General features: G+C 42.9%; 1 protein-coding gene across 2 annotated transcripts in view; it reads left to right on the plus strand.

The window, feature by feature from the left end:
- The window catches only part of PARD3B (par-3 family cell polarity regulator beta), a 1547452-nt gene that overhangs the window by 1361036 nt on the left and 161140 nt on the right, over window positions 1-25276 (plus strand). For both annotated transcript variants that reach the window (XM_044302617.1, XM_044302618.1), the window contains exon 22: window positions 6966-7042. In XM_044302617.1, coding sequence (XP_044158552.1) covers window positions 6966-7042 — 77 coding nt within the window. The remainder of the gene's footprint in view (window positions 1-6965; window positions 7043-25276) is intronic.

A 25276-nucleotide genomic window follows, 5' to 3' on the forward strand; every position in this document is an offset into this window, starting at 1 on the left:
GTGCCATTGTTATTTTGCTCTAGATCTACAACAGAGGTGTTTATAACATCACATTATCTAACATATTAATATTTTTGTGCATATTGCTCAATCCATTATTTTAGGAATGGGCATATTTTGTAGCTTTTAATTGCGACGAGGATTCTCTACTGCTGTAAGCTTAATGCACCTCTTAAAGAAGTTGTCCAATGTTCTGATATTGTTGACGTATCCTCAACAGTGGTGGTCTAAAACTAATCAGCTGTTTGTGGTAGCTGTCTGGTGAGATCCACGGCCTCCTGGCAGCTTACTAAGCACAGTGCCATCCATTGGATAGCAGCTTGCTTGGTATTACAGCTCAGCCCCTTCACTTCAACGAGACTAAGCAGCATCTAAGCCGCGTGACCGATGAGCGTGACACCATATACCTAGGAAGAAGCCACAGTGCTCACCAGTGTGGCACTAACTCTTCAAACAGCTGGACATCAAGGATCCCAGATTTTAGACACCAATCTGATATTGATAGGTCATCAGTATCAAAATTTTGGGAAACCTTTTAACCTCTGATTTATTACATATTATATCCTTACAGTTTTTGGAATGCTGCTATTAATGTACATATAACCGTAAATAACATTTTGGCTGCCTGAGAATGTTAAAACAGTTGCAGCCCTTTTGTTCTAGAGATCTTTGGGTTCCTCTCTCCAGTTGCATCCACTTCTGATTTTGGCTCCTCAACTGCAGATAGACAGACAGACAGGATAAAATCATAATAGCACAGGATATGTATGTAGTAAAGCCATAAATGAAATGTTTCTGTGTTCCGATTTTCTTTAAATTCTGTAAATCGGTGAAACTGTGACAATGGCCAGCACGGTGGTTCAGTGGTTAGCAGCGCTGGGGTCCTAGGTTCGAATCCAACCAAGGAGTTTGTATGTTCTCCCCGTGTTTGTGTGGGTTTCCTCTGGGTACTCCGGTTTCCTCCCACACTCCAAAGACATACTGAGAGGGACCTTAGATTGTGAGCCCCACTAGAGACAGTTGGATGCTAATGTCTGTAAAGCGCTGCAGAATATGGTAGCGCTATATAAGTGCATAAAATAATGTTCTCTGATCAACGGATGGAAGTGCAATATTCAGCTGCTTATTAAAGGAGTGCCATAAACATGGCTAAATAATGTGGATTGGGGTGTAACATTAGGGGTCGAGAGGTAACACTTAGGCCCGCAAGCCTGAAGGGGGAAAAAGTGTCTGCCATGCATGAGGAAATTTGCAATATAGCTGATTTGTGATACTTGGAGGGAACTTGTACAAATGTTGCAGCATAGCTATACCTGTTGTCTTTACTGACTGTAGCTGAGATATAGCGGTTGTAGACAAAAAAGGAAAGAGAAGGCGCTCATAGGGTGAGTATGTAAAAGATTTTTTCTCCTTTCATACGGGAGGTAATATGCTCACCTGTCAGAGTTGCACCTATTGGGTGCAACTACAATGAAGGCTAAGTGCTCGTGAGGGTTGGTTGGTGCCGCCGGCTTTGTCCAAACACCCTTCGGTCGGTGCCGAACCGCCGAACGGGTTAGTATGGGAACTGTGGGTTTGGTGGACCAAAAAAGTCCAAGAAAAACGGACAGAGTAACGGGCGCAAATCCACAACCAATGGTAGAAAACAAATTGGTTTATTCAGGACCACAACGCGTTTCGGGGTGCATGACCCCTTTATCAAGTCTACAGAAAAAAATGTATCGATCAAATACATGAACTTCGGCGAAGATAGATAAATGTGGATAATAAATCGTAGCGAGGGTATATATGTATATACATGTATAAAAGAGTAGATACGTAAATATGTATTCAAATAATAAATTTAATTAAATAGAGGATATTAAAAATATAAATATATACATACATATGTAGCTGAGATATGTACAAAGAGAAACATTTGTTGTCGCCACTCTATACAGGTTCTTATTACTTTGCATACGTCTGTGTTTAAAAAAATAATTGAAGCTAGTGATAATATTAGAAGGGGTATATGCAGGTGTGTCATACTAGACTGGCTGGGAACATCTGCTGGATCTTTGTCTTAGGAGGTCACATATAGCCAATAAAATGCAAAGAAATGTGTGAAAGGCATTTGATTGTAACATTGTAGCATGAGTCAATGTGCTGTTAGTGTTGTTTCTGGGTGAATTTAGAATATAGATTGTTTGTGCTGCCTGGATAATACTAGTTAGATGTGAGCATTGGGTCTCCTCTGCCCCATTCAAATATTGCAAATGTGTTTATTATTTGTTCATTTAAGAAAAAGCATAGTGGTTTACAAGATCTTTTAATAAAGTGCGAATGCAATTTTTGCTAACATGTTATTCAAGATTTTACCCAACTATACAACAGGGGGCAATAAGATGTACCATCCAAAAAAATATATTCATATATTCCAAGGTTTAACTTGCCCATAACTGCTAGGAGAAGCAGCAGCTGCTCTATGAAATCACACAGATGTAGGAAGAAGGCTTTTCTTCCCGTCTGTTATTATTGTATATGGTATTTTATCTGCATAGCTCAAAAATGTGTAGTAAACAGCCCATGTACTGTACAGGAGAGTGTCAGACGAAGGGAAAACCATGAATCCCATCACCATGGTCCAGAACAGAACTTTCTTCTCACTTTAGACCTTTTTGCATCAATCATAAAATATATGTACGTGAAAAGATGCTTTCATGTTCTCTACTGGAGGATGACTTTATTACATTTGATGTGGGTCCATGGAAATTACTTGAAGTCTTTAGGTTTCTGCAATAAAAATGAATCTAGCTCCTATGGCATTTTGGAAGGAAGGCATGTCCATTTTCACACAATATTAATAAGATTCTATTCATTTTCTTCTTCTTGCCCTCTATTCAAGTATTTTAAGTAATATACTTTATGCAGCTTAGGGTGAATTCACATCTGCATCTGGACCCTCCATCTTAGATTCTAAGATATTTGACAGGAGAAATAGTGCAGCATGCAGCGAATTGAATAATAGGGAGTCTCCCTCTTTTATTGTATCCCTATGACTCCTAACCCTCAGAGTAAGCCAGTGAACACACCTCCTGGCTGCTTCTCGCCACCATATCACTCTGGTTGGCAGCAGAACACTACCTCCTAGGTAGGTTTTTTGTGATTAACTTTTTGGGCCTATTATTTTAATTTAATATGATTAATAAAAGAATGTTTTAAGGTCTTCCCATTATTCAATTTATTGCTATTCACAAGTTGGGTGCCATATTTATATTTTGTGTGACCAGCCACTACCTTGGTCAAGTTTAGATACCAGCATGCAGCGAACACCGCAAAAGAACTCCAATGGGACTCCAGCCATTATAAGTCTGTGATGTAGTAAATAAAGCCCTCCATCCTGTTTGGTTTTCTGCTACGATGGAACAGAAGATGATACAGCAGTTAGAAACTCATCCTTACACCAACCAGCCTTGAAGCCAATGCATAGTTCACATGGCCTCAGTAAGTAAGGTTGTCCCTTTGATCCAGTGCAGGAGGTGGGTGACAGAAGAACTCTAGCTAAATAACATCACTGTTAGATAATGTCTCCCACCCCATGCATGAAGCTGTTGTGGAGCTGGAGAGCTCCTTCAGTGACATACTACTGCATCCTAGGTGCACGAAGGAACGTTATCGGAGGTCCTTCCTCCTAGCAGCGGTTAGCATTTATAACCACCACTGTTCCCAGAAACCCAGTACTAAATTTTTTAAGTAAATTCTGTGTTATGTTTTTCTTGTATTTTACTCTTTAATTTCTAATTACTTTTATTTTTGCTCCTGTTGTGAATGTGATTGCTGCTGTTATGCCAACATTTCCCCACTGAGGGACAATAATGGGATTGTCTTCTTCTTCTTCTTCTAAACTCTAGGATAATGTACCCCTACTACAATGTATTATAAGGCACAGTAGAGTTCTGTGACTACATAGACCATGAGTTGCATTTATTCCGGTGACAGAACTTTGAGGTGACTCTAGATATTCTTAATAATTTAGAGTAGGGGTATCACTTCCAATACACACCTCAGCTGCAGAGGAACATTTTTACTTAAAATACCAATGGAACATTTTCTATGACATATACTATTTAAAGTTATCATTGGAAACCAAATACAGGTTTGTCTATGTGTTCTATTGACTGGTCTGCAGGGAAATCGCCATCAGCACAGCAGATGCTATATGTGCACAGAATGACCCCCATATCTATGGTAATACTACCAGAAATATGATAACAGGCACAGCCCATATTACAGGTTCCATGTATACAGAAATCTCACTACATAACGGATTGCAAAAGACACAGGAACAAATTAGTTCGGCAGTTTGGCGATAATGTAATGGCAAATTTGGACATTTACCCTGTCTTCTGTTGGACCCTAGGACAAACGACAGTAAGTGACTAACCATCATAACCCTATAGAAGAATATGGGTAAAATGCACTTACTGGCAGAAGACAGCCACACAAGACCATAAGAATGACAGATGTAGAGTAGTTAGAGTCCAGCAGAATGAAATTCACACTGCAGTCACACGTCTACAATTGTATGTTTATAGGAAAATCTAAGCCGGGTACTAAGAAGTGAAGCTATTGTGTGGTAGATGTCCGCTCTTTGTTACTTCTGTGCTTTTCCCAAAGAATAAAAAGCATTTTTTGGGGGGGATTCTGAGTAAATCCTGAAATGCGCACATCACTTCTAGATGCCACCAGCATAGGCTTTTCATGGCTACATGTGAAGGCTATTAAGGTTATCGACAATTAGAAACCAGCCTTTAAAAAGCGGTTACTTTGGAGTACTTATGCCTTAATGCACCTTCCATCTACAGCGCTGATTGAGGATGGAGCTTTAATCTGGTGAACGGGGGGCGGCTGAGAGGTCTTTTAACATATTCGCTCACAAAAGCCGCAGGTTCTAGTAATGCCAAGACACAGGAACATTTCTTAATGCAAGGGACACTGAAATTGCCTCAGTGAGACTTCTGCTTTTACTGAGAAAAAAAGGGAAAAAAAGACTAATAATAGCGTCCTTTTAACAAGGCACTCAAAGCTCCAGCACTAGTTGTGCAGGTGAAGCCAGGAACAGAGCTAAAAGTGGCCTAAAAGCATCTGTAGTCGCGCTGTTTGCCCTCCCTGCGTGAGGCTTTTCATAGTGCTTTATGCATCTGCCAGCGAAGGTTACCCCTTGGAAAACAAACTGGAGAGCGGATCTAGTGTTCTAGCTGAGTGTTAATAGCTGAAGTGCTTTCACCCTGACTTCTCTTTCTTGGCTCTCGGTATCATCTGAGGATATAGAGTGGCATCATTTTCTTATATAAGGGAACTATGCCGGCAATTGAACAATAAAGCATACAACATACCACCTTTTCATTCACTGCCGAAGAGTTGAGTGCGGCAGCTCAGATGTACAGATGTAGCAGAGCTGAGATTATTATTTACTGCTTTCATTTAATGAAACTTGATTTACTCATCAGGTATCTCCATATAGTGTGACTCTAAGCCACTTTAGGCCAAATGACTGGCTTCAGGCATATATATGCACTATAAAGTTATGATTAATGGGGTTGTCAAATTTTAATATTGATAGCCTACCCTCAGGATAGGTCATCAGTATTTGATTGTGGGGCTCCGACTCCTGGAAGACCCATCAATCAGCTGTTTAAGGGGCTCCTGCACTCCAATGAGCGCCTACGCCTCTTCCTTGGCCACGTGACATCATGTTCATCAGTCACGTGGCCTAGGCACAGCTCAGTCTTATTCAAGTGAATGGGCCTGTGCTGAAATAAAAAGCACAGCTGCTATACCATGTACAGTGCTTGGTATTGCGAGAAGGCCCCTGAGCTCCCTGTTGCCGGGTGTTAAAACTCCTCGACATACTAATGATCTATCCTGAGCCATCAATATTAAACCACCCTCAGACCACCCCTAATCGGATAGGTGGCCACTCGTAAGGCTCTTCATTGGAAGAGTGGAGTAATCTGCTGCCACATTGCCCTCATCTCCCAAGGACAAAGGAATCAGGCATATTGAAATCCAGCTAACCAATCCTTCTTTTCCTCCAACATCTCCTTCTGGGGAACGTCAGGAGGCCCCCATGCACATTAGATGGTCAGCTCATCTTGCTGACGGACATCTAACATGAATTGGCAGCTTTGCCTTGCAAAGTGTGAAATCCGCTGTGATAATCTACAACGTAATTTGACATTTTGCGGATATAAAACCCACACCGCAGGTCAGTTTATGCTGCAGATTTCTTCAGTGTGGAGATTTGCTAAAATTCCATCCATTTTCCTTGTACTGTAATATGCAGCAGATTTACCACAGGCATGTCAGCATGTGGAAGTAACCTAATATTTATGGTATATCCACAACATATGCTGTGTGTCTGATAGGTTTGGGCCCCACTGCCTCATCTGGAGAGAGAGGAGGCCGCCTATGTGAACGCTTTTCACTATTCATTTCCATGGTAGTCACAAAAATAGATAAGAAAGCTAGCCACATAAATTTACACATTTTCCAATATAAAAATATATACGGGTGGAAAGTTAGCATGATAAAACTGGTGAGAATTGAATCCGCTTGCAGAAAACTTAAGATGCCTGCCATCTGCTGTACTTTGTAATGCATTTTTACTTGTTTCTTGGGCCTTCACCTTTGGGTGCACTTCATTTCATCAAGTTCACATTGTAAAAGAAAGGAAAAAAATAAAATAAAATTGCTGCATCGATCTGCCAGCTCCATTGTTACTCTGCAAAGTAATGCCTCTGCTCTGAGAACAAAGACTTAATAGCAAGAAGTGACTATGGGCGACGGATCCCAGGCTTGCTCTGTTGTCTATGTGATCACCTGGCTATTGTGTCCTTTGAATTTTTTGGAGGCCATAGTGCCATCTGCAAGTAAATTACCAAAGCTTTCCCTTATGTTTAATGTTATAATCTTTATCTTTGCAGGTGCCTGCACGAGGTCCAAGTGGATCCCGTAACCTGAGTTTTGAAGGAATTGAGCGACAGTATGCATCATTACCTAGGTAGGTGCCATTCAATCCAATTTAAGGATATGCAAAATAGAAAAGATAACACAAGAAATGAAACATCTTGATAGCTCTGATATTCTTTAATATTTTACTATAGTAAAGATTCCTATTACTGATAATGGAATTGTCCCATGTGGTTTTATAAATTTGTCTTATCCTTAAACCTAACACTTCTGCCTAGAGAAGCTCCTCCAGTTTTCCTACTCCACCCTCCTCCTGGAGTGAGATTGCGACCTTTTTGCGACTTAAAAAAAAAGTCTCAATAATAAAGCTGGAGTGAAACTCATTAACATAGATAACCACACCCACTTTCCCACCCACATTACAAAACTGGAGTGAGTGATGTAAAAAAACAAAAAGTCGCTAAATTTTGTGCAAGCAAAAGCCATATTTTTTGCAATTTTAATGAAGCCAGAATTCCAGAGTGAAGGTATGATAAATCAGGACCAATATATTTATGTGCCATGTTCTAGCAGTGTTATGTTCTACTAAATTACATGCAAGAACCAATAAAGAGGACCTGTCACTAGTGTTGAGCGACCTTTTTAAAGTTCATCATACAAGGTTCGGGTTATCTAAGTATTGGTCCGTGGTAGAGGAGTCCATAACGGAATTTTTAGAAAACCCAAACCTTGTACCACTTTTACCACAAGTTTGCTCAACACTACCTGTCACCTCTCCTGATATGTATGTTACTGGTTGGGGGGTGTCTCTGCACAGTCTGGCACTATCCAGTCAGTGCTGCCAGTGGTAGACTATGTGGGAACACCCCCCTAACTGGTAACATCCAGATGGATCTTTACTGTAGACTGCTGGAAATTCATTCAAAAACTTCTATGGATAATAGTGCAAGATAGACTCCTAGACCCATATTTTATTCAGAATAGATCATAGAACATGTATCAGATTCGAAAGTAAACTTGTAAAGAAACCACAGCGCTCTCTTGTCTTCAGTATCCAAAGGTTTATTCACCAATACAGTGCGATGTTTCGGCTTGAGAAAGAGCACGCAGGTCGAAACGTCGCACTGTATTGGTGAATAAACCTTTGGATACTGAAGACAAGAGAGCGCTGTGGTTTCTTTACAAGTTTACCTATGTTTGGGGGAGCTTCGGACTGGCTTCCAACACAGCTGGCACCACCACATAAAGGAACGGTATTTATCTTTTTTGCCGTTGTGCTGCTACACTTTGCTTTTTTTCTATCAGATTCAAAAGTAAGACATTACACCACTTTATGATAAAAAATTACCTCATTTAGAACTTTAAGAAGACCTTTCATGGGTCCGAACATTGTAAGATAACTATCTGGACATGTAGAGCGGCGCCCATGGATCTCACTGCACTTACTATTATCCCTGGGCACCACTCTGTTCGCTCGCTGTGGCCCCGTTAACTTCTCCCGTGCTGTAGGGTAATTGCTACTATTGGTAAACCAGGGAGCAGTCTGTCTGCCCTGTTTCTCCATGGGCGTTCCTTCTCCCTGGCTGTAGCCCTGTCCAATCGCAGAGCAGAGCTCACTGCCAGGGAGAAAAAAACTCCCAGGTTGTGAGCGCTGCACTGCGATTGGACAGGGCTACAGCCAGGGAGAAGGAACGCCCATGGAGAAACAGGGCAGACTCCTCCCTGGTTTACCGATAGTAGCAATTACCATACATCATGGGAGAAGGTAATAGGGCCACAGGGAGTAAACGGAGCGGTGCCCAGGGATAATAGTGCATTCAGATCCATGGGCGCTGCTCTACATGTCCAGATAGTTATCTTACAAAGTTCGGACCCATGAAAGGTCCTCTTTAATGGCAGCAATACATCTCAAAAATGTTGGGACATGGGCAACAAAAGGCTGGAAAAGTAAGTGGTGCTAATAAATAAACAGCTGGAGGAGCAATTTGCATGTTAGAGAGACAGAGTTTCTAAGAAGCAAAGATGTGCAGGGGTTCATCAACAGGTGAAAAGGTGCATTAAAAAATGTTTTGTTTTTTTGAGTTCGTAAATCTACAAGCGGTAATGATAGAGCATGAATGTTTATATGAGCATTCGTTGGCGATCATTGCTCAGGGTATTGACTTATGTATATATTCTTAGTGGAAGTCCAAGACCTCAGATATCCTAGGTTTGATCTTTTAATATATATCAATCATATGTCAATAAGTTCACTTATGGCTGGATTCTGCACCGAGAGGTGCTTTTTTGTGTGAATATGATCGTGAATATTCTGCAGGCTTGCCATAGATTACACCAGGGGCAGACTGGTAAGTTAAAGTGGCCCTGGATAAAAACCTAAAAGTGGCCCCATGTTGTAGGTGGGTCCAAACTGACACAAGATGGGGCAACACAAGTAGGCAGGGACAACAGAAATAGGTGGGGCCTGCAATATCATAGTGCAGCGCAAAATACCACCCCAGAAGACCTAATTACCACTGTGCAGCGCAAAATACTGCCGCCCCTGCCATAGTATTCTACTGTATCACTGTTCTGAGGACGGTGCTACAGTTGCGTTCAGGAGGGCAATTGCAGCTGTTCAGCATCCGATTATTATGTGCCTGGCTGCCGGACGTGAGGAGGGCATGCATGGTCACCTGTTTGGTATAGAGTCAGTGAAATGTGTTTATCCCTGCACCACAGTTATTATCCAGTCTGTAACTCTGTAATAATTTTGGTGTAGGTCAAGACAACCTGTGTAAGTTTACACCACCCACAGGCTTAATCTACCTGCTGTTGCAGAATAGTTTCACAGCGTGCCAAACTTTGACCCATGACACATCCATCAGGTGGCATAGGACAGCCAATTGAGACATTTCAGCACATGGACACACCCCCACCCTATAACAGAACCCGATCTGGTCACCGTATTACATTCAATGTTTTGCCAGTGTAGGGAGAGGTTGCTGTGTGGAGCAGGGACAGACTGTCAGGGACACCAAACGCTAGCTAATAGGGCCACAAAAGTCATTTTAAGTACTGGTATAAGTGTGCTATCAATAGGTGTGACATACTGAGGGGTGTAATATACTTATAATATACTTTCTAAAAAGTATATTATAGTGCATTTGTATTGTGCAGCAGTTGTATGCGGTTCTGCTGCTATACCACAGCTAAATAGGGGGACAAATGCTATTGTAACAACTAATTGCAGCTGCTGTGATATACCTGTTGTCCCCAAGAAAACTGATTGAGGGGTGTGATATACCTGTAATATACTTTTTAACATAGAAAGTATATAGTGCATTTGTATTGTGCAGCGGTTGTGTGCGGTTCTGCTGTGATACCACAGGTATATAGAGGGACAAGCACTATTGGAACAAGTATTTTGCAATGGGTATAATATGCATGTTGCCACCCAAAAAACTGAGAGGTGCAATATACCTGCTTCCACAAAATACTGATTAAGGGGTTTGGTATACCTGCTTCCACAAAATACTGAATGATGGGTGCGATATACCTTCTTTTACCAAATATTGATTGATATGGGTTCAAAAGACTGATTAAGGGGAATGATATGCCTGCTTCCAAAAAATACTGATTGATATACCTACTTCCACCAAATATTGATTAAGGACTGTGATACACCTGCTTCCATTAAATATTGATTAAGGGGTTTGATATACCTGCTTCCACCAAATATTGATTAAGGGGTTCTATATACCTGCTTCCACAAAATACATATTGAGGGGTGCGATATACCTGCTTCCACAAAATACTGATTGAGGCGTGCGATATACCTGCTTGAGGGGTGCAATATACCTGCTTCCACCAAATATTGATTAAGTGGTTCTATATACCTGTTTTAAGAGATGGGTATAATATACATGTTGCCACCCAAAAAACTGATTGAGGGGTGCAATATACCTGCTTCCAAAAAATACTGATTAAGGGGTTTGGTATACCCGCTTCCACAAGATACTGATTGAGGGGTGCGATATACCTGCTTTCACCAAATATTGATTAAGGGGTTCTATATACCTGCTTCGACAAAATACTGATTAAGGGGAGCTATATACCTGCTTCTACAAAATACTGAATAAAGGGTTTTATATACCTGCTTCCACAAAATACTGATTGAGGGGTGCGATATACCTGATTCCACAAAATACTGAATAAAGGGTTTTGTATATTGCTTCCACCAAATATTGATTAAGGGGATTGATATACCTGCTTCCACAAAATGCTGATTAAGGGGTTTGATATACCTGATTCCACAAAATACTGATTAAGGGGATTGATAAACCTGCTTCCACAAAATACAGATTGAGGGGTGCGATAGACCTGCTTCCATCAAATATTGATTAAGGGGTTCTATATATCTGCTTCCACAAAATATTGATTAAGGGTTCTATATACCTATTTCCACAAAATACTAAATGAGGATGCGATATACCTGCTTCCATAAAATACAGATTAAGAGGTTTGATATACCTGCTTCCACCAAATATTGATTGAGGCCTGCGATATACCTGTTTCCACAAAATACTGATTGAGATAAAAAATATAAAGAGTATGGTGGCTCACTAACGCCTGTAGCTATGAATGGGTGCTACTAAGCCTGATGACTCACCCAGTCAAAAGGAAAATGTAAAATATAGAGAGACTGAGCACTCTCCAAATGGACCACACAGGAACTGACTCAAAATTACTAATGTTAATATTTATTACACCAATTTAATAGATCAAAAAACAATATCACAAAAAACACAATAAGTAATAAAATATAAAATATAAAAAATATTCAGATTAAGAACAGCATCATAAGTAAATAGCTGGATATACAATGGCATGCAAAAGGTGCTTAGTACAACTCAGGTGAATGAATGTGTCCTGATTGAATAAAAAACTGTTGGAGAAGGTGCGTGCGATTATGTAAAAAAGCACACCAGTATTGGTTGAATGGCTCACTCAGCCTTCCGCGTCTGCACCCTCCTCATCCTCTGTATCTGCACCCTCCTCACTCTCTGCTTTGTGCACCCCCAAAGACACTCCCATCACCACCATAGCCCCTCTACTGGAGTCAGAGGAATTATTTTCCCATCCAATCCCAGACCATACCAATGCGCAGCCATTATTGGCATCGGATGAGGAAGAGGAGGTAGCTACAGCCACCACCCAGCGGTCTGACGACAGTACCCAGATCAGCTCAAGGAGGGTGGTCCCCGCTGTTGCTGCCTACTCCAAGATTTCCAATGTCAGTGGTGGTGAAGTTGACGATGATGACGTGTTGATAGACGTCACGTGGGTGCCCACAAGAGAGAAAGACAAGGGGAGTTCAGAGGGAGAGACGGAGCAGCAGATAGGGAGGAGAAGAAGGAGAAGCAGGCAGAATTTGCAGTACACCGGGGGGCAAAAAGCAGACTGCAAATGTATCTGGAGTGAGCCATCCACCATGCACGTTCATATCTTGCGCTCCCAGGACGGCGTCACATTGCTTCACAGTGTGGGCTTTTTTTTACGTGTCAGCTGCTGACCATAGTGTTGCCATCTGCAGCCTGTGCTGTCAACGCATAAGTCGCGGTAAGCCAAACACTCACCTAGGCAGTGGCGTAGCTAGAAATGACTGGGCCCCACAGCAAATTTTTGAATGGGGCCCCCCTCCCCCAGTAATTTTTTCGCAACCCATTACTTTCATGCCGCCCCCATTCCTGTGGCTAGTACAGATTGCTCTCTCCTACCAGGCCCGGCAGCCTTTTCCATCCATTTTCTACACTGCCCATACAGTCACTGTATATAATTTCATTGTGTAATACTGTTGAGGGGGCCCTGACAAAACCTTTTAGTCCTCCTCCTCCTCCTGGATGGGCTCCTTCTGGGTCAGGGCCCCAAAGCAGCTGCTTCCCCTGCTTCCCATATAGTTACGCCCCTGCACCTAGGGATGACTGCCTTAAGAAGGCACCTTGTTCTCCCATCACCGAGCCCAGTGGGAGCAATGCTGTCAGAACCCACAAAGCCACACTCCCGGCGCTCCACGTTCTGCCTCTTCTCCTTCTCCTCTCTCCTCCCATTTGTCCTCCAATCTACCTTCCACGTTTATCTGGCAGAAGGCAGGCTTCCGTGGCACAAATGTTTGAGCATAAAAAGTTGATGACGCCGGATAAGGCTACTTGCACACTCGCGTTTTGTGCGGATCCGTCTTGTATCTGCGCAGACGGATCCGCACGAATAATGCAAACGCTTGTATCCGTTTAATGACAGTCTTAAAAAACGTAACGGAGGCCAAACGCAGCCAATTTTATGCATTCTGAACAGATGCTTATCCATTCAGAATGCATTGGGTCTTAACTGATCCATTTTGAGCCACTTGTGAGAGCCCTGAAACGGATCTCACAAGCAGACACAGAAACGCCAGTGTGAAAGTAGCCTAACCCTCTTGCCCAATGGCTGATCGCTGGCTTGTCGGAACTGCTAGCCCGCCAATTACTGCCATATAAACTGGTGGACTCGGAGGCCTTTAGAAAATTTGTAGTCATTGGCACACCGCGCTGGAAAGTCCCTTGAAGGAAATATTTCTCCCAGAAGGGCATCCCAGAGCTATATAGCCACGCTCAGCGGCAAATAAATATATATTTCTGGCACACAGTGTCTGTGCCAAGATACATCTGACCACAGACAAGTGGTCTAGCAAACACAGGCAGGGAAGGTACATAACTTTTACTGTTCACTGGGTGAACCTTTTGATGGCCATCAAGAATGTAACCCGTGGCACCCGTGTGGATTTGGTGTTACCACCACGGATTGCATGCAGGCCTGCCTCTTCTTCTCCTCCTCCATCCTCTGTCTCCTTTTTCACTGCTACCGCCTCTTCCGCTGCACCCCCAAGCTTCCCAGAACCTATTCGATGTCCCAGATGAAACGTTGCCATGCTTTGCTGTGGCTGTTATGCCTGGAAGCCAAGAGCCACCCCAGTCCTGCACTGCTTTGAGCTCTGCGGTCACAGGCCAATCAGTGGCTAACCTCGCTCAATTTGACAGTTGGTCAAGTGGTGTGCGACAATGGTGCCAATCTGTGGAGCATGCTGAAACAGGGCAAAATGACACACATGCCATGCATGGCACACGTCCTGAACTTAGTCGTGCAGCGATTCATTGCCAAATACCCCTGGGTCCAGGACATCTTGCGGCAGGCCTGGAGACTCTCTGCCTATTTTAGAAGATCTTACACGGCCATGGCTCTCTTTGCTGACGTTCAGTGGTAACACCACCTGCCCGTCAGACGTCTGATTTGTGACAACCCGACGCACTGGAACTCCTCCTTGTATATGCTTGATAGGCTGCTCCAGCATCGACGTGCCATTAACGACTACCTGTACAAACTCTGCAGTAGGACAGGTTCTGGGGAGCTTGGTTTCTTTTCACCACACCAGTAGCCGCTCATGCGCGATGCATGCAGACTTCTGCGGCCATTTGATGAGATCACAAAACTGTTCAGTCGCAGCCAGGGTGCCATCAGTTACATCGTACCTTACGCCTTCTTTCTGGAGCGTGCATTGCGTTGTGTCATTGATCTGAGGCAAGTCAGGCAAGGAGTATGAAGAGTAGTCAGAGGAGGATGGTGGCTGGGGGGAGGAGGAGGAGCAAGAAAATCAGGCTTTGAGGGGGACTTTGAACTTTTCGGGGATCCCTGGTGTTGTCCGTGGCTGGGGGGAGAAGACCGAGGACAACATTCTCCTGGGCAATGAGCAAGAGCCAGGGCGCTTCACTGCTTCCAATTTAGTGCAAATGGGGACTTTCATGCCCCAGTGTATGAAGAGGGATCCCAGTATAAAAAGCTGAAATGGCAAGGATCAGTACTGGGTGGCAACGTACTTAGACCCCCGGTACAAACACAAAATGGCTGACACGTTACCAGCATCACAGAGGGCTGGCAGAATGCAGCATTTCCAGGCCTTGCTGTGAGAGATGCTGCATTCTGCTGTTGCGTGTGCTGGCAGAGGAATTTCCACCCACAGCGAAACAGGTGTGGGTACAAATTCTACAGCGCCTGCAATAAGACGGCGGTTTGAAGATGTGTTGGTCACTTCGGATATGAGACCATTCTTGCAGCCAACCCATCGACAGCCGCCCTCTGGATCCAGCCTCAGGTTACGCCTAGACTGACAGTTGTCCAACTACATCGGGTTAGCGGCCGATGTGGACGCTCTGAGAAGCAAGGAACCCCTGGAATACTGGGTGTGCAGGCTTGACCTGTGGCCAGAGCTGGCTCAATTTGCCATGGAACTCTTGGCTTGCCCCTCATTGAGTGTCCTGTCCGAAAGGACGTTCAGCGCAGCAGGGGGGATCGTGACCGATAAGCTTTCTAAAAATAAATGAGGCATGGATCTCGGAGGAATTCAACACCTGTGACTACCACATGAAATTGAATTTCCTCATGCCAGCTCACACATATCCGCCACAACCCAGAACAAAGAATGGTCCTTGTCTTATATATATACAGCGGCATTAAAGGCCTTTTCTGTCAGGTGAATGCCTAATTTTTTGGGCCTCTACTCCACTGGTCTACAGTAAAATTATTCAGTGACTGCCTAATGTACCTCCATCCACATAATAACTAGTTCTTTTCTGTCGGATGAATGTCAAATTTTTGGGGCCTGTTCTGGCCTACAGTAATATTGTTATCCACTGATCATCTAATATACCTCCAGCCACATAATCACTTGTTCTTTTCTGTCAGGTGAATGCCAAATTTTTTGGACCTGTACTCCCATCGCCTAAAATAAACATTTTCTAGGCTCCAGCAGGGCACATTTTGGAGAGTTTCCATTTAAGACGCATACAAATGGCCCCTGATTAAAATGCATATTTTTTTGTGGGAATTTTTGGCATTGAGTGGTATGTCACTATCCATGTTGTGGGACTATTTAAAGTCAATGGGGCCCGCCGCAAGCGCGCATTTGATTGCGAACGCGCGTTCGCGAAACGTCACGGGCGATGTTTGTCCATCACTATTCATTATTAGCAGATACAATCATATATTATGAAATGGATGATCATAGAATTAAAAACAATCAACCTGTTATCAGAAGGAGGAGGGATTTCTTCTGATATGCCCACCACAGAATGTGACCTATTAATTCCTTTGATTATAAGATTACGTTTATATGATCCACAACAGCTGTAAGCAGTCATCCTTTTTCTAGGACCTGAAGTCCAACAATGGGTGATCATGAATTTATATAAGGAGAAAAAACAAAAAGACACAGCGCCTCATGTGTGGTACCGCCTTATAGGAGATATACAGTTATGGTGCGTAATTCGCTTACCGGATAATGTTGTGAACAGTCACAACAGCTGGATGTGCCTTAGCTGGTATATTTCCCCACCAGCATTAGGGGATGCCGTGCTGCTGCCTGGGTCTTTTCCTGTCTTTTCCTGTCCAAATGGTTCCAGGGAAATAGGTATGCAGAATTCCTTAAAAAATCCAACAACAGGATCCCAATGAAATAGTCCGGTTCATTACACAATACAATACATCCAATAGACAGATACAAAAAATCCTGAAAAATCACTGGCATATCCTTCGTCAAGATCCGTATATAGCAAAATATCTACTTACCATACCGAAAATTACTTACAGACGAGCACCAACCATAAAAAATATATTAGCCCCAAGCAAACCCAAACAACACACCCAAACAATAGAGGTAGGCGAACCAAGCCGAGGGAAAGGGGAAGAAAAAGGGAGCTATAGGTGTGGAGCCAAGAACTGCTTATGTTGCAAAATCATCACGCACAGACGTCCTTTACCTCCAACTGCAATGGCACATCATTCCCCATAAAACATCACCTCACCTGCCATTCTACCTATGTCATTTACCTCATCGAATGCAGATGTGGCCTGCAATACGTAGGCCGCACTACACAAGCCCTTCACTGCCGGGTGAACCAACACAGGTACAATATCCGCAAACAGTATTTGAAACATGGGGTGTCCAGACATTGTGCATCCACACCGGAAAAAGAAAAACATGAGATTAAAATCACCCCAATTGATTTCATACCGGAGAAACCTTTTAACCGCTTTGAAAAATTACAAAAAAGGGAAGTGTATTGGATGTATCAATTAGACACACTGAGCCCACGAGGCTTGAACGAAATCAATGAGACCATCTTATGATAAACAACATACATATATTGGCCAACACGTACCAAGTTCGCCTAGGCGCCCAGACAGACACCAATATACGACTGTGTGCATATGTGTACTTCTACGCACGTATATATAGAAAGATATATATCCGTTTAATACCTCAGAGAACTAATAATATAGCGATTGAATTATTGGTAATATATACCACAATACCTATACAATACTTATAGACAGACCTAATCACGTATATATCATCCATACGCATCCATTAATTAATTATTATTTATTACTATTCCTATTATTATTATTATTTCTGCCATTATTAATTTCCCCCTATTAGCTATTACCCTACAGACCCATATATTGAACTACAAGCCTGCCTTATTGTATCACATCCCCTATGCCTACAAATAAGGAATCAGTTAGAGATCCATTACATTATAATTAGAGGTACATAATGACAGCTTTGAGATTACAGCGATAGTCATGAGTGTAATACCAACAGATGTCTCTAATTTCGTTTTTTATATATATTTTTTAACTTACTATGGACCCTGTATTGTTTAAGAGTTTCCCCTACTCTTTTAAATAGATTTTATCTACTTCCCCTAAAAAGACCATAGGTGGTCATAAAAAAGGTTTTAAATAGTATCATCTATATTCCTATACCGCATGTAAGCGATTAACATATGATGATAAATGTACCCCATAGCCTGGCGTTTTCTTTTAAATAGCCCATCTACCACATATACTCAAATCATGCCAATCCTTGGGAATAAAGAATCGATAAGTCCCCAGAAGCGACCACACTAATGAACCTGGAAAAATTACATCAGCGCTATACCATATCGATCTGTGTCCGGGTCTGAGATATCAGGCAGCGCCGAGGGTCACAGCATGCAGGAGAAGCCTGGAGATCCTGCTTGAACAACCTGAATACCCGACAGGCGCACGCTACATAGCAAAAGCGGGGAGCATGATATGCCCTCAGCTCTATGTGAAAGCACAATGTTCATTGCGGTGCTGACCTAGTGCGGGGCCAGCAGCGCCGCTGCTGGTCTGAACGCACCACTAGAAGTATCATTACATGCCGCTACACAATGTATTATTATCAGTATATGTATTATTGAACGTACGATCGCAACAATGTAACATCACAGTGGACCAGACTGTGAAGCGCTTGACTCTGCGCTACCTAGTTTTGTATGCCTCAGGAAGGATTGGACATTTAACAATGATTGCCACGGATCACTTGAGACACTGGCAATTAGGCTCATTATACTAAGCACGCCCACCCCACCCCCTGTACCTCCCCCTTTTTTAACCCGCCAAAACAGCGTTTTAAATATCCTGATCACAAGTGTATGTTCATTCTGTATATTGTCCTGATGAAGGGGGCTCTTTGCCCCTGAAACGCGTTGACTATAATAAAAAGAATCCTATTCACTCCAAGGACTTATCTTCATGCCTGCAGCACCGGACAGTGGTCTGATTTTTTAAGGAATTCTGATCATGAATTTAATCACTTAAAGGGGTTGTCCGGGCTTTTACTATTGATGACCTATCCTCTAACCCCTTTAATATATCATGTACTATAGTACTTGGTATGCTATCAGTATAAATAGGTTTAATACATTTTCACTTTGTTGCTGTTTTGCACATTACATACCTGCCTTTTGCCTGTTGTAGCCTAGAGATGGAATTTGTCACTTGCAGAAAATTTCCCGATGTTGATATCAAGTCTTTATGATAAACATATTCTGTTGGAATTTTTTTATTTTCCATGTTTTCATCAGTATTTAAAATAAATCTTGAACTCTTGCAGTTTTCACACTGGCCCACTAAACCTTATAATAGGCTGACACTTCCTGCAGAGATCGCTATTCATCATTCCTCACAGGCAGGTAGAGATGAGCAAAGTTTTGAAAAGTTCGATTCAGCAGCTTCATAGAAGTTTGACGATAAATTGTTATGGATTAATTTGTCATGAACTACTATGTTAAAACCCCTTTTAGGCTATCAATCAATGGGACCATTTTTAAAAGCCGCTTAGACAGAAGTTAAAAACGGTAATACGCTGGTGCAACATGGCCTTTTGGGTTAAAAAAAAATAAATAAATCACTCCCCTCATCCACATGATCGTGCAGAGGCAGTCCGCTCTTCTCTTGATTTAAAAAGACCTGCCAAAGGACCTGTGCTGAGCTGGAGATGTCACTGTGTGCTCCCAGCATGATCACGCAGTGAAGTCATCAGTCACAGTGTTTTGTTTTTTTCATTGATGACGTCACCACGTGATCCCACTAGGAGCGCGTGTTGATGTCATCACACTCGGCACAGGTCCTTCCACAGGCCTTTTTCAATCAAGAGAGGAGTGAACAGCCCCTACACAAGCAAGTGGATGAGGCGAGTATTTTTTCCCCCATCCTTTCTGAGACAACTCCAGCCGCCATTTTAGGAAAAATTATTAGTTAACTCGAAGCACAAGGAAATTCTGCTACGTTAATAATAGAATTTTTGATAAAATTTGGACCAAATTCCACTTCGGATGCTTCACTTAACCCTACAGGCAGTTACAACATATATACTGTAGGTACCGCAGGATACACCATTCACAATAGATGAATGGTAGATACTGTGGTATCTATATATGTGTTATCTGTATTTGTAATTCTCTCACCTCATCCCCCATCCCTGCACAATAACCTCTGCACAGGTCATAATCTAGGAAACTGTTCCCTATACTACATGTGGCTCTGTAAAGCATAGCTCTAAATGCTGTTAACACCAACTCAGACAAAATGGTTGCCCCCTTATGACCACCTCGTTCTGCTGTTTTCCAGCCACCTGGTAGTCAGGGCTTAGTCTCATCTTGCCTTAGTAGCACAGATATGAGAGCCTCTTTAATTGATAAGGAGCATTTTATTTTTATAGTCTATTCTTTACTGAAATTTAAAGCGTAACAGATACTCCATAACAATAAAACAGTAGTACACGGGCATTACAAATATCAAAGCAGAAAGAAATTGGTAAAATAACTTGGCTGCAGGCTCGGACTGGCCCACAGGGGTACAGGGGAATCCCCCAGGTGGGCCCCTGAGCAAGGTGGGCCCCTAGTCTCCCACCCCCTGCACAAGTGGCACATAACACATTAGATTTAGTACACTACATACATATATTCAATGCACAGCACATCAACCAGCTTATGTTCATATAAAAAAAAATGTTAGATTATTTATTATATTTTAATGTATCCATACGGTGGGCCCCCAAAATAAATTTTACTGGTGGTCCCTAGGTACCCCAGTCCGACACTGCTTGGCAGTGAATAAAATAGGCATAATGAGTGTCCAACACACACACACACACACCATGCACTCAACTCCTGCACAGGACTAAAAATGAAGGGTCCGAGCACTTAAAGAACTACAGTTTGGGTGGTAATCCTAGGATCCCATATTTTAAGGAACTGATCGGGGATCACTCTATGTTCATACAATTGCTTATATAGTATCAGATCTGAGATGCTCAGTTGTATCCAGTGTTTCTTAGTATAAGTTTTAGGGGACTTCCAATTAAGGAGAATGGTTTTCCTTGCATAATACATAAGCAATTGGTACAGTTTTCTACCATATTTAGTTGAAATTACATCATTTACCAGACCCAATAGACTCATCATAGCGAGTATATGTCCGACAACCCAATCTTAGAATTTATATAAGTATGGATCTCAGTCCAGAAATTTTTGATACCTTGACACTGCCACACCATATGAAAGAAATAACCACTATCATGTCCATATCTCGTACAATGAGGGTTAGGCAATTTATGCGTTTTGAACAATCTAACAAGGCTGTAATACAGCATTCGTATGGTATGAGAGGCCTTCATGAGTCACGTGGCTGATTTCTTCCAGGAACAATGTCCCTGTTCTTCTTGGGCTGGACTGTTCTAGGAGCTGAGCCACATACTAGTGGGAATATATGTTGAAAATTTCTTCAAAATGTAGTTACTTATTTATTCATATTTGTCTATCCTAGCCTGAGGGCCAGTTTTCCTTTTGCTGAAATTTGATGCATGACTTTTCTCCTCAGTTTCTGGCTTAGTAGTCTTTAGTCAGTTTCTGGAAGCAAACAACCAACCTATCTCAGAAGAAGGAAGGTTTGATGATTATGCTGGAACTACTGAACTACTGTATTTTTCACTTTATAAGACACTGCATGATAAGATGCATCCTAGGTTTTAGAGGAGTAAGAAAAAAATGTTTATCAGATCCTCAGATCAGACCCCCATAGATATCAGGACATTAGATCATACCCCCATATCAGAAAGTCACATCAGACCCCCATCAGCCCGCAGTGGCAGACCCCCATCAGACCTCAGATCAGACCTCTATGTCAGACCCCCATCAGACCTCAGATCATCCCTCAATGTCAAACCCCCCAATCAGAGTTCCTTGCTAGAACACCATCAGACCTCAGATCAGATTAAAATAAAAAACTCCTTTTTCCTCTCCTGCACCGTGGCTCCTCTCCACCTCCGGAAGAAATTGCTCTCCCCTGTCTCCTCTGGCCTGACACTGCACTGTCACCTGACTGCGTTCAGTGTCAGGTTATAGTGCGTCCACTACGTCCTAATGCTGTACCTGTCCAGGACAGTGCAGTGCTGGCCCCAGGAAGGAATACCAGGGAGGGTGAGTACTGGAAGCATTTGCAGCGCTTTATTTCCTACTCCTGGCACCTAATGCATATTAGTGAGCGCTTCCGTAATGGAAGTTCTCACTAGTATTCGTTTTATAAGATACACGGCCATTTCCCCCCCACTTTTGTGGGTAAAAAAGTGTGTCTTTTAAAGTGAAAAATATGGTATTTAATTTTCCTTTGATAAAGTTCATGTGCTTTTATATGGGGCAGCATAAATATGTATTTTTAACAGATTATTTAGTACAGGCCAGACCTAGGGCTGCAAGCCTGGGGGGAGGCCTGGCATGACAGAGGCTTGAAGGGAGTGGAGCTGTTAGGGAGTTAAGGGGTTAATTGGGAGGTTAAGTGTGGGCGTTGCATTTGGGGTGGGGGGAGCGGGAAGAGGGGCCATTTTGCAGGGAACAGCCGATCAGCAGCAGCACCCACCCACCCTTTGGTGTTTTTCAAGTGATGGCAGGTCTTGGATTATGGCTGGATTTCTTAGTGGTTATGGATGGATTTGTGGTTTAGTCAAGCAAAGACTGTTTTTCTAATGTCATAGCGGCTGGGGCGGTGGTGGGTCCTTGGAGTTGGTGGTTATGGTGGATCTGGTGTGGTGGGGAGGGAGCTAAGTGAGCTCTAGACTCCCCAGGTACTATAATTTGGGGCATGATATGGCGGGTATCTGCCCATGTTTGTTGCCCATGGTTACCGTTTTCTGCATCTGAGCTGGCGTTTATCAGCTAGAGGTAATTTAATTTAATTGATGGGCGGGGCAGATAGCCGTCAGGTTTGCAGGGCTCGAGGACCCTCCCTGTGTTTTAGGTTTTCCTTGGGCGGGCCTTCTTTTGGGGTTGGTTATTTATATTATTTATTGTGTGTTTGTTATTCAATAAATGGCAGCTGTGGCCAATAAAATCCACCTGTAGTGTTGAGTTGGGAATAGGGGGGACATAGGGGAACGACTCGACAATATGCTTGTCATGACATTTACTTGTGAAGCAGTACTGATTTTGCAGTGTAAATATTAAATATCAGCTTTCCAATTTTATGTTATGTACAATAAATCCTGGGACAAAAAAATCTGAGGTTATCCAAGTGTGGCTTGTTGAGTGAAAACATCAATACACGATGCAGTGCAGCACATGAAAATTCCACTAAAATCCTTTTTATTAACCGACCTAATATGGTTGTAACTATTTTATCTTGGTACCAAAGGGGAGTTATTATCTTCTACTTTATTGTCAGCAATCTGTTCAGCTACAAAACCTGCAAATAAAGGCAGAAATAAAAGTAATAGTAATTATAAAGAAATGTACAGAATAACCACATCGGTCTACAGAAACCATATCCTTAAATAATGAGTTCACCTAATATATAATCCTATTCAGTCCCATTAGACACCACTGAATTATTCTATTCACACTACAAAATCTGAATATAAAGGTAAATCTGTATCTGAAATTTCCAGAATACTGTTATACACTGACCAAAAATATAAACACAACACTTTCGGTTTTGCTCCCATTTTGCATGAGCTGAACTCAAAGATCTGAAACATTTTCTACATACACAAAATACCCATTACTCTGAAATATTGTTCACAAATCTGTCTGAATCTGTGTTAGTGAGCACTTCTCCTTTGCCGAGATAATCCATCCCACCTCACAGGTGTGGCATATCAAGGTGCTGATTAGACAGCATGAATATTGCACAGCTGTGCCTTAGACTGCCCACAATAAAAGGCGACTCTGAAATGTGCAGTTTGATCACACAGCACAATGCCACAGATGTCGCAACATTTGAGAGAGCGTGCAATTGGCATGCTGACTGCAGGAATGTCTACCAGAGCTGCTGCCCGTGCAATGAATGTTCATTTCTCTACTATAAGCCGTCTCCAAAGGCATTTCAGAGAATTTGACAGTACATCCAAACGGCCTCACAACCGCAGACCACATGTAACCACACCAGCCCAGGACCTCCACATCCAGCATGTTCACCTCCATGATCGTCTGAGACCAGCCACCCGGACAGCTGCAGCAACAATCGGTTTGCATAACTAAAGAATTTCTGCACAAACTGTCAGAAACCGTCTCAGGAACGCTCATCTGCATGCTCGTCGTCCTCATCGGGGTCTGAACCTGACTGCAGTTTGTCGTCGTAACCGACTTGAGTGGGCAAATGCTCACATTCGTTGGCGTCTGGCACGTTGGAGAGAGCGTTCTGTTCACGGATGAGTCCTGGTTTTCACTGTGTAGGGCAGATGGCAGACAGCTTGTGTGGCGTCGTGTGGGTGAGCGGTTTTATGACGTCAATGTTGTGGATCGAGTAAGCCCATGGTGGCGGTGGGGTTATTGTATGGGCAGGTGTTTCTTATGGACAACAAACACAGGTGACGAGATCCTGAGGCCCATTATTGTGCCATTCTTCCACAACCATCACCTTATGTTGCAGCATGATAATGCACGGCCCCATATTGCAAGGATCTGTACACAATTCCCGGAAGCTGAAAACATCCCAGTTCTTGCATGGCCAGCATACTCACCGGACATGTGACCCATTGAGCATGTTTGGGATGCTCTGGATCGGCGTATACGACAGCGAGTTCCAGTTCCTGCCAATATTCTGCAACTTCGCACAGCTATTGAAGAGGAGTGGACCAACATTCCACAGGCCACATACAACAACCTGATCAACTCTATGTGACGGAGATGTGTTGCACTGTGTGAGGCAAATGGGGGCCACACCTGATACTGACTGGTTTTCTGCCCCCCCCCCTCCCCCGCCAGTAAGGCAAAACTGTGCACATTTCAGAGTGTCCTTTTATTGTGGGAAGTCTAAGGCACACCTGTGCAATATTCATGCTGTCTAGTTAGCACCTTGATATGTCACACCTGTATGCTGTACTTGATCTCATGTCATATTCTCCCATATCATTATGTGATTTTATATGTAAGATCCTGTACACAGGCCTAGTTAGGGTGCACTACACTCGTTTCTCCACTAGATGGGGCAGTGTTACAGTGCATCTATAGCTTAGCTCAGGCCCAAGTTAGGCAGAGTAGAGTGACGTTCAGTCAGTGAGCAGCCACGATGTAGCTGCCTGCTGGAGGGAGGCCTCCTGCTCTCTCCCTGTTGGCTCCACAGACCAGGGTTAAAGCCTACAAGATTCAGCCTAGAGGTAAGAAATCTACTTCTATAGCTCGCTCCTCTGGGGTGACCAGTGTCAAGCTGCTACAGCAAGTATTCAAGGGGATTAGTATATTTTATTCAAGTCAAAGGATAGCAGATGGCCATACTCAAAGGCTTCCCAGGCACCTTTGCGATTAGGTGTAGGACACAACTTCCGGCATCCACACCTGCAGTATAAATCCTGAGGACAGTCAAGCCAACTGCCAGAAATGCATTGGAAATAGAGGTTCAAGGATTCTGAAAACCACCTGTAATTCAGATTAGAATAAAGGCGAGAGTTAAT

Source organism: Bufo gargarizans, chromosome 8, assembly GCF_014858855.1.
Source record: "Bufo gargarizans isolate SCDJY-AF-19 chromosome 8, ASM1485885v1, whole genome shotgun sequence".
Classification (NCBI taxonomy): Eukaryota; Metazoa; Chordata; class Amphibia; order Anura; family Bufonidae; genus Bufo; species Bufo gargarizans.